The sequence below is a fragment of the Penicillium canariense genome (assembly GCF_028826845.1).
Source record: "Penicillium canariense strain IBT 26290 chromosome Unknown utg000009l_segment0_segment0, whole genome shotgun sequence".
In the NCBI taxonomy this organism is placed as follows: Eukaryota; Fungi; Ascomycota; class Eurotiomycetes; order Eurotiales; family Aspergillaceae; genus Penicillium; species Penicillium canariense.
In genome coordinates this window covers 21,018-31,530 of record NW_026622736.1, presented here as the reverse complement: position 1 = coordinate 31,530, position 10,513 = coordinate 21,018, and the positions used below count along the sequence as shown (strand labels likewise).

Sequence of the window (10,513 nt, the reverse complement as noted above, 5' to 3'; positions counted from 1 at the left end):
AGGGAAACTTACGGCGTTGCAGCAAAAGAGCTATAGTAGGTCCCGGTATGCTCGAATGCCACATTGCTTGGAGCAAAAAAGGTGAAAGACCAAGTGGGAGCTGTGTCAAACGCAGTTACAAACCCCGCTGGTCCTCGCAGAATCTGGGATAAATTTGATAGATCTTCGCGAGAGTCGATGAAATCTAACAAAGTCGTGATATTCGCAGGCTTTGTAGCGACGTAGGCATCTGGTTCTGCGACATAGCTGAGTTTTTCGCCCGTGACCAACTTCACGGCAATTAAAAGTAAATAACAGACGGAAAACATCATTTTGGTGAAAGGGGGAAGTTAATTGGCTTCCTATGGCACTTGAAGGCTTTACCTAGGGGAGAGTGTCTTCCATTTCAATCCTCCAGTTGAATTAGGAAACGGGTGTCACTCCGGTACATATGCCGGGACCCCGTTAAATCCGAAGTTGCTTGGATACGGAGTGCAAATATAAATTAGAGACTCCGAAAAGATAGCTTAACTGTTTAGCTTTTACCTTGCACTAACCTACGCGAGAACACCTTGAGATATGTTCAAGGGTACATATGTAGGGATGGCGACTACAGTCCGATCAAATTTTATTCTTGGGCTATGTATGCTGCCAGGCGTTCTAGGAAGCTTGGCTGCCACTCCTCAAATGGGCTGGAATAGGTGTGTATTCGACATTATTCCCTTTATGTCATACGAGATAATTTTACCCAAAATTGACAATCCTTGTTCTATCATTCTCCAGCTGGAATACATTCAGAACCAACTTTAACCAAACAGTAATCGAGAACACCGCGGAACTACTTGTCAGTACCGGCTTGCGTGACGCCGGTTACAACTACCTCATCATGGACGAGGGCTGGCAAGCAATGGAAAGAGACCAGAATGGGCAACAGCAACCAAATACCACCAAACTCCCTGACGGAGTAGCGGGCATTGCAGAATTTGTTCATAACAAAGGGCTAAAGCTAGGAATTTATAGCGACGCTGGGTGAGTCCAATATTGGGTGCTGCCATAAGTCTCTTAAAGGGCATTTTAACCGGTGTCTCTAGAATATATGACTGCGGATTCTACCCAGGATCCTGGGGTTATGAGGAGCGTGACGCCGCAACCTATGCCGAATGGGGCGTTGACTATCTGAAATACGATAACTGTGGAGGATTCCAAGCCAACACTGAGAGCCCGCAGGTTCGGTTTGCAGCTATGAGGGATGCACTCAAGAACACCGGGCGGAATATCTTCTATTCTATTTGCCAATGGGGTCATCAATTTCCCTGGTATTGGGCCGATGGTGAGTTGCATGCGACCTATTTCAATTAACCTTTGGGGTTCACTCAGTCTTACGACCACTGGCAGAAATTAGCCAATCATATAGGATGTCAGGAGACATCACAGATGTTTTCAGTGACACGAAAGCGGACTGTGCTGTGAGTTTACCATCATCCTGATATCAAAGTAGCACAAGAGCAGCCATTAATGGGGGCTTAGTGCAAAACAGCATACTGCTTAAATGTTGGTTATGCTGGCTGCAGTGTTTTGACGATTATCCGAAAAATGAGAGAGCTCAGCTTATTCCAGAAGCCTGGAGCATGGGCGGACATGGATATGCTGGAGATTGGTAACGGCAACATGACACTATACGAGCAGCAAACACACCTAACCTTCTGGGCCGCTCTAAAATCCCCCCTTATACTCGGTGCTGATCTTCAAACGCTATCCGAAGATACTTTGGATGTGCTAAAAAATAAGGAAATTATTAGTATTTCACAGGATGCTCTTGGCCAGGCAGTGAACTACCTCTCGGATTTGAGCGTTGAGAAAAGTACACAAATCTGGGCGGGCCCATTAACGGGTGGAAAAGTTTTGATATTGGGACTCAATGAGCTGGCGAACACAACCGATATTAATATTCCTCTGGGAGATATCCCTGGACTGGTATCCAATCATGCCTACAGTGTGCGGGATATCTGGGGTAAACAGAATCTTGGCCGAGTTGTTGGGAATGTTACATTGCAGGTGGCTACACACCAGACAAAAGCTCTTGTTCTCAGTTAGAATACAGAAAGTCTATGGCGAGGCCCTGAATCAGAACAAACTGTTCAGACATTAATATACTCTTACTCTGGTACATCGAGGGATTAGAGACACTGAAAACGACGACTACGTTTGACTCGAGAATTTTAAATGAAATAGTAGCCACAATTTTGAAATAACACCCTTCCTGGTCTCTCGGGATGCTAGAATAAATGCCCGTGGATAACGTTTGGTACGCGCTCGCGGTTCGATAGCAGAGCGTTGGGGCCCCCCGGAAGCCCCTGATAGTGCCGGGCCAACACTCTTTAGCGCGCGTATCGCTTTCATTCTGACCTGCTCTAAGACCAAAATAAATTGAATCGCGTCCTGTGTAGCAGAGAACCGATAGTTTCAAGCTTGGCTGCCTCAAGCAAACTCAATTATCGAAGCACGGGAGACAGCCGGAGGAACTCCGGTGGATCTGACCGAGTCGATAGTTGTGTTCTTCGCCTTTTTGCTTGACAGCATGGAGAAGAGAAGATGTCCTTAACGGATCAGACCTGTGAAACAAATGGCATGAATAGCTGTTGAACTTTATCCACATCTCGAGCGATATCTTTCAGTTGAGTTTTATGAGGTTCCGGGGGAATGTCCGGCAATTTTCCCGCCGCAGCACCCGCGGAGCCCTGTGGCGCCAACCCCTGAACGCGAAGCGGGTTTTTACTGGGGAAGCGGGCAAAGTTTCGGCTCACCCAGGAGAAATCACGCGGTAATATGCTCTATAGATAGCACGAGCCCTACAAATAGTGGGGTAGAAGGCTCTGTTAAGAGAGTTGATGTACTTGAAACACCGTACTGCTTCATTGCGCAGCATGGCCTCAAAAGAAAGCGAGATGGCAACGACTGTCGATCATGAAGAACTGCATTCAGACCTGGATGTGGTAGACAACCATGGGGTTGGGAAAGAAAAGACAGATCCCTATGTGGCAGACTCCGGGATTGAAATCGATGCGGCCACGGACCGACGGCTTTTCTGGAAGATCACTCGGCGGGTCCTTGTTATCCAGGTGATTACCTACTTCTGTCAGTCCCTGGATAAGGGCATCTTGAATTATGCCTCTATCATGGGAATTAAGAACGATACACACCTCGTGGGCCAGCAGGTGAGTCTTCCCAGCTTTGTGCCTCTGTGACTGATCTCTGATGAGCATGTCTCAGTATTCATGGCTAGGAACAATTCTCTACATTGGTATCCTAGTTGGCGAGTATCCGCAAAACTTGCTCCTACAAAAGCTCCCTGTCGCAAAGACATTGGCTGTCAATGTTTTCATCTGGGGAGCTGTTGTAGCGTGCTCGGCGGCATCGACCAAGTTCGCCTCCCTCATGATTGTCCGATTCCTGCTAGGCTTCTTTGAGAGCTGCGTCCAGCCCGCAATGATGCTCATGTTAGTCCAGTACTGCAACCTCTTCTGTTGATATTTTGCTTATGTTTTTAAAGAACTGCAATGTGGTACAAAAGAGAGGAACAATCCGTCTTGAACTCGATTTGGTACTGCATGACTGGGGTGCAATTGATTGTAAGGATGCAACCCGCTCTTCCTGGAAGCCATGTTTTAATAAGGCTCAGATCGGAGGGCTCCTAGCCTTTGGTGTCTCTCACTTCACAGATGGGCCGATCCAGAATTGGCAACTCCTGTTCTTGGTCCTCGGGCTCTTCACCTGCTGTTGGTCCGTCTTCATTGGCATCTTCCTTCCCGATAGCCCTATGTCCGCCAAGTGTTTTGCCGAAGATGAGAAACGATTGATGATTGAAAGGGTGCGACATAACGAGACTGGTATTGAGAACAAACAGTATAAGAAGTACCAGGTGATCGAGGCCATCACAGATCCTCTGGTTTGGTGTTGTGTCATGCTCATCCTGGTTGCCAACTTGGTCATCGGTGGCTTAGGGGTATTCTCCAATCTTATCATTCAACAGTTCGGATTCTCCCTTCTTCAAACCGAGCTCCTCAACATTGCTCAGGGTGCCTGGACCATCCTTGTCATGATCGGATCTGCGTGGGCATCCCAGCGGTTTCAACAGACGTGTTTGGTTATGATCGTAAGAACTTTATCACAAATATTGAAACTTTCCATGGCTGATTAGATATAGCTATGTGCAATCCCAGCAATTGTTGGCACAATCGTTATCATGGTCGTTACGCCGACTCCGTCAAACGCAGGGGGAATGCTGATCGCGTTCTACTGCACGCAATTCTTCCTTGCTCAAGGCAATATGATCATCTCGCTAATCACCCGAAATATTGCTGGACAAACTAAGAAAAGTTTTACCATGACTATGCTCTTCATTGGCTGGGCTGTTGGCAACCTGATCGCGCCCCAGATCTTCCAAAGCTGGGATGCTCCTCGTTATCTGCATGGCTTCTTGGTGCACATCGTTATTTATGCTGTTTATGTTGCTCTTGTCATTCTGACGCGTTTGCTCATCATGGCTAGGAACCGTTCAAAGGAAGCAATCGCGAGTGAAATATCTCATGATTTGGCTTTTGAAGATCTCACTGACCGTGAGAATCCAAATTTCCGTTATGTGCACTAGTGTTATCGGGGGCTGATCGCCTTGTCTATTTGACGGAATGTAACTACAGGCAGAAGTCAGAGTATTTACCTTACACATGTGGCTTTATTTCACTACCTAGGTCGCTTCGTCAATCACATTTCTGTGAATACCTTTCCCAAGTACTTCTATTATCTTTCTTGCTAATAATCTCAAAGTCTTGTAATTATGGTTCTAGTTGGTCTCGTTTGGGATGATATGACCGCTTGTTCTCCAAAAGACGCATAGATCACCCATCCCAGATCCATCATTCAATATCGAAGAAAAAGTCCGTACAAGAATGTATAGATAGCATTTGAAGCCGTGTTACGGGGAAAGGGACGTCGAAGGGAAGGCAGCGTCGGCGCCGCAATCATGAATTAGAGGTTCCGATTCAAATCACCACCGTAAAGTAGAAGCATGAAAAAGCCCAATATAAGAATCAACTTTTCATGCCCACACGTGAATATTTAAATTGATATATATCCCGACTGCATCAGAAATCCCCAGTGAGAGAATAAGTCCGCCCATCACATTTGGTGGGGACAAAATAAGATAACAAAAACAAAGGTCGTGCAACCCTGGGGTTGGGCGACCCGGTCTTGTACGGAACGGTTTGCTTCGGATCGTCGGGGTAAGCCTCACATGTTTCCTTTGAGGATATCCCTGCGGCCAGTTGGAGATCGGAAAGATGCATTCAATGTAATTATTAGGCTATTTGTGATGCAGTGGATGATCTAGCGACCCCTGGTTTGTGGTATCCGTGTCCCCTCGGCCTACCCACACGGAGAGTCGAGTTTGCAAGAGCATTCACATGGGAAGTAGAGTACAGTGAAGTGAGCTCCACCGACAGAATTATCTTGTGTTCTGATAGTAGAAACAGCAGTCTACCAATACTTTACAATAAGAATGGAAGTGTCCAAACAAGCTAGAAGTGTATAGCCTAGTATGCATTCAAGATGAATAAGATTTAGCGGCATCAAAATCAGGATGGAAAAATTGATTGATTAAAGGAAGAAAACAGAAGGATTATGTTAGGAGCGTCCCGATGGCCTGTACGGCGACCCTGCCCGTAGGATCGATACTCAGCGGTTACAATACTCGAGTTCATGATTAATGCAGAATTAAATACCCAAACGTAGGAAATGTGGTCTCCTGTGTGATCTATCACTTGCTGCAGCAAGTTACCGGTCCATGTGCTAACAGAAAGAATAGGTAGATAAATTTATAAATAAAAATAAATTGATTCAAAAGAAAAGAAGAAAGAAATAGGATCCTAGGTAGGAAAACCATCACGGTGACTATATCTAAATAGATGCGGACAGGCGCGGCCATCTCCAGAAGTGCAAACTTGGAATCAATAGAGGTGATTGAGGCGATTAGAGGATGAGTAGATTCAAGGATTCACGTTGTGCTACGGTGGTGTGCAATGCTCAGGATACACGAAGCCAAGAGGACTGTGGCTGTAATAGTTCGGGGGTTTTTCGGGAAAGTTTTTGATCTAGTCGGGCTAAGTACCGGAGCCCATGAGCAACCCCAGCCGCCCCCAGCGCTTCATCGAAAGCATGAAAACATACTTAATGTTGAAACGAGGCTGCCCCTACTACTATAGGTGATTAAATACATTGTTCACCATGAGAATTATATATCTAGTCAGCGCCCTAGTGACTAGCGTCTTGTGCGCAAAACAAGACCTTGTCATCCATAATCCGATCATCTCGGGCTGGAATCCAGATCCGTCCATCATACGTGTTGGCAGTGAGTATTTCATTGCCACATCGTCGTTTGAGTATTGGCCTGGAACGCCAATCTATCGGTCGACTGATCTTGTGAGTTGGGAGCTGTTCTCTCACGCTCTAACACGGCCCTCGCAACTACAATTGTACGGTGTTCCCACATCTGCAGGTTAGAACCCCCTCGTGCCTTTTTCGGCTAGGTCCGGAATCTGATTATTATAGGCTCGTGGGCACCGTCCCTTAGCATGATAAATGGCAAGTTCTATCTTACTTCTATGATTCGATGGACATACGATCCGGTGGCCAAAGTCTGGCCGCGTGTGTTTTGGGTCTCCTCAGATGACTTGCAGCATTGGTCTGACCCGACCTGGTGCGATCCCTGGGGCATTGACCCCGCCCTGTTCCAAGATCCTTCGACAAACAAAGTATACCTAAATTTGATGTCGCCTAACAATAACATCGACCGGATATGGGGAATCTATCAATGCGAAGTGGATCTAGAGAGTGGCAAATGCATAGGCGAATACCACTCATTATGGAATGGAACGATGCCGCATAATGCGACATCTCGCCCAGAGGGGCCAAAGATGTTCAAATTTGGTAATTGGTATTATTTACTAATCGCTGAGGGTGAATATTCCTCTCCTCCTCAAAGGCTAAACTCTGACACTTGACACAGGTGGTACTGACCAGCTTCATCGAGCCACCATCGCTCGTTCAGCTTCCCCGGAAGGCCCATGGGAACCAAACCCAAATAACCCACTGATTTACAACGGCGCGTATGGCTTCGATAATCTCACCGTCCAGTCGACCGGTCACGCAACCTTGTTCAATACCTATCAAGGAGACTGGTACGCAGTTTTCCTCGCTCGGCGAAACGTGAATGGCTCCTCTCCTCTGGGTCGAGAAACTTTCCTTTGCTCCGTGAACTGGGAGAGCGGCTGGCCGATTTTAAATCATGGCGAACCCATACTACTCGATAGTTCTCAGGCATCAGCTTCCTCAAAAGCCAAACTGGAACCTTTCTATGATGCCTTTGACAAAGCAGTCTTGGATCTATCTTGGTACCATTTACGTACCCCATACGTCCAGCTATACACTCTAGCCCACCTTGGTGATTCTGGCGGTGTGATACTTCATGCCAATGTCTTTTCCCTTAGCGATCGTGATGTTCCAGCCGCTATTTTGCGAAAGCAGCGCTCACTTAACATGACATTCTCTGCAGAAATACTGTCATTTGATGGTAGTCTACGAAGTCACCAAACAATTGGAATCAGTGCCTACTTGAGTGAGCTGCAGCACCAGGATATCGGTCTAACCGGCTGCAGGAATAGCACCGGGATGTGCATATACACATCGTTTCTAAATAATGAGACAGCCGAGGTATAGATCTAAACTTGTTATTGCTTGATATATTACAGAGGCTAACATATGCGGACAGTACGATGAAAAGCCTCTTCCGACATCAAGCTTAAGCAATTTGACATTCCACATCCGTGCTGAGCCACTTCACTACCAGATGGGGTATAATATCGGTGAATCTTCCGTGTCATGGTTAGCTTCATTTCCATCTTCGTGGATGGCAACTGCACCGTCAGGCTGGTACGTTTTCGAAGGAGCAATGTTTGCATTGTTTGCGAGCGGCAATGGACAGCCCTGGCCTCTCAATTCACCAAAAGCTGGGTTTCGAAATGTGCGAGAAGTATTCTACGAAGAGGATATCCCTGACCACGATATTTGGTCAAACTGACCTTGTATACTTTCGATCTTGCTTCAGTGGAAGGACTCTTTAGATCGAAATTCATCTAACATAGTCCTCTAAATATACATATAAATTAAACAAACTCCTGAAGACATCTGGCCAGCAACAGCCCGCTCCTCGGCCACCATCTTTGAATGACTAGATCCCGCCTCCCCCCAGCCCAGAGAATTTGGACCTCAAGTAGAAGACAGTCAACCATCAGCTCTCGCCGTAGCTGGAAGATGGAAGTGCATGGCATGACTTAGCGCGACCAGCATGCTAACTTCCCTGTCTACGCTTGCCGGTAATAATGATAAAGCTAAGCAAACCAGGTGCTATATGGCTGCAAAGGCCATTTGTAGGGCGCTGGTCAAGTCTTTCTCCCTGTTCTCTCATTCCATGACGAACTCCTGTCACTGGCTTCATCTGGGATTCAGCCAAGGGTGATATTTTTTGAGGACTGCGACGAATAGTTCTTATATTGGATCTAATAGAGACTGTTGAATGTGCATAAAGCTGTCCCATAACTCGGGAATTCCTATTTCCAGCTCCCAGTTGCAACTGGCAAGCCGTCCCTCTCTCCTGAGAACTGTACCGCAGACACTCGCAATGCTCCCAGCAAACCATAACATACTTGCTTGGTGATGAACAACAGATTTGCAGCATTTTATCTCTGGAATATCTTTAGTTCAATCGTTCGCAGAATAGCAAATGAGACTGCAGCGAACGCGAATCCCAACTCAAACCCAACGTCACCACCAGCTGACCGAGCAATAGGCCCGACATACCATGACTGACTCATACCAGTTACCATTCCAGCAACTCCAAAGCAGAATGCAACTAATGCGGCGATCCCCAGGGGTAGCTTGTCTCGCATATCATAGTCCTCAGGTCGATATCCTGCAAACCCCCTCCGAAACACAATATGTTCGGTCACGGCAATACCTTCATAGATGGCAAGCCAATATCCAATAAAATGCATAAAGTTCTCCAGGACTGCTTCAAAGTGACTGTATCCCGGGATGGCGATCGCAACATATACTCCAGTTGCGACCACAGTCCAGATAAAGCGAGGGACATGTCGGGTCCACTGTCCCATCACCATCAGCGTGAGGGAGACTGAGTAGATGTTGGGGCAATTGTTCGCCACGATCGACAGGGCAAGGATAACGATACAAAACTGGCCGAATCCCCCGATCCGCGGGAATAGAAGCGCACCAAGAAGTCCGCCTACTCCAGCATCATCATACCCCTTTTGGTATGCGTTGCCACCGCCATTATGGGCCGTTGCATTGATAAGAGCAGCGCCTAAAAGCTCCGTGAACAGGAGGGTGGGGAAGATCCGAGCCAAGTTGACAGGAATATTTTACGTCGGGGGCGGTTACTGGGTTGATAGACCGTATAATCCGCCGCGAAGCTCGTATAGCCGGTACCGAAGCCGAACACCGTAGAGCCGTACGACAGCACAGCGCCCAATTCGGCGTTCCCTGCTCCCATTGGAAGGTTGATGAAATCGCCGGAATGGGCGAAGACCCCCAATATGACGAGAAAGATAATAAAAGTTGGAATCCAGCTCCAGTATTCGTACGCGTGAATAACGCGATAGCCGAAGAACACGGCGAGGAGCGTGCAGAATGCGATGATCACAATCCCAGCGACACCTGGCACCTTTGGGTTCAACGCATTGATTAATTGAGCTCCACCAATGACGTTGGCGGCTGCCCAGCCGACACAAGCAAGAACATTGAATAGCGCGACTGTTGATGCCCCGAATCACGACAGATGATCAGTCATTGACCCGGCAAGGCTGCCCTGGGTTTCATCCATACTTAGCTTCACGCCCCACCAGCCGAACCAGAATCGGGACAGGACCATTCGGCGTAACCCCCAGGCCGCTCCAAAAATGGAGAAAAAGCAGACGGTCAGAACGGCAATCACGTTGAAAAAAACAATGACGAGAGCCGCGTCGACGAATCCCATGCCGAACAATCGCTTCCCCAGGACGCCAATGGTGAACGAGGGGACCACCATGTTGGCCGCCAGCCACTAGTATGATGTGAGCACCGATTAGAGACAGCGTGTATTATGGCCACGGTACAAGTACCATTGAACCAATGTTCCAGTACGAACGATCGTTCCTCTCGTCTTCGGGGACGCGCTCGATGCCGCGTTGCTCAACGTTGATCTTCCCGGCCAATCGCTGAACCCTGGCGTACCACGAGTTGCCGTATTCACAGGTCGACGCGGGGATGCTGCCTGTGTGGTCTTCGAAGAGCGATGGTTGCCCCTCTGCCGCGCGCTTCTCCACATCGTGGTTCCATAGGGTGCTCATGATGGTCGACAGGCAACATTCCACAATCCAACCCACTCCTCTCCTCACCATGACAATCGAGGCGTGGAACCCTTTTTGAA

General features: G+C 47.7%; 4 protein-coding genes across 4 annotated transcripts; 3 read left to right on the top strand and 1 right to left on the bottom strand.

Annotated features, from left to right (window-relative positions):
- Positions 1-558: 558 nt before the first annotated feature.
- On the top strand, positions 559-2,073 carry N7482_010803 (glycoside hydrolase family 27 protein; the record flags this gene model as incomplete). Its single annotated transcript, XM_056692917.1, has 5 exons — positions 559-568; positions 798-1,008; positions 1,071-1,309; positions 1,357-1,445; positions 1,507-2,073. The coding sequence occupies 5 exons, from the start codon at positions 559-561 to the stop codon at positions 2,071-2,073; spliced, it is 1,116 nt and encodes a 371-aa protein (XP_056538118.1).
- Positions 2,074-2,903: 830 nt separating this feature from the next.
- Positions 2,904-4,627, top strand: N7482_010802 (putative MFS transporter; the record flags this gene model as incomplete). Its single annotated transcript, XM_056692916.1, has 5 exons — positions 2,904-3,194; positions 3,250-3,476; positions 3,530-3,608; positions 3,659-4,132; positions 4,184-4,627. 5 exons carry the CDS (start codon positions 2,904-2,906, stop codon positions 4,625-4,627), a joined length of 1,515 nt encoding a protein of 504 aa, XP_056538117.1.
- Positions 4,628-6,258: 1,631 nt separating this feature from the next.
- N7482_010801 (beta-xylosidase) lies at positions 6,259-7,749 on the top strand (the record flags this gene model as incomplete). The annotated part of the gene is made up of 3 exons (XM_056692915.1): positions 6,259-6,529; positions 6,583-6,990; positions 7,040-7,749. 3 exons carry the CDS (start codon positions 6,259-6,261, stop codon positions 7,747-7,749), a joined length of 1,389 nt encoding a protein of 462 aa, XP_056538116.1.
- A 1,019-nt stretch (positions 7,750-8,768) lies between these two features.
- On the bottom strand, positions 8,769-10,433 carry N7482_010800 (cytosine permease; the record flags this gene model as incomplete). Its single annotated transcript, XM_056692914.1, has 4 exons — positions 8,769-9,409; positions 9,472-9,858; positions 9,931-10,147; positions 10,206-10,433. The coding sequence occupies 4 exons, from the start codon at positions 10,431-10,433 to the stop codon at positions 8,769-8,771; spliced, it is 1,473 nt and encodes a 490-aa protein (XP_056538115.1).
- Between the last annotated feature and the right edge of the window lie 80 nt (positions 10,434-10,513).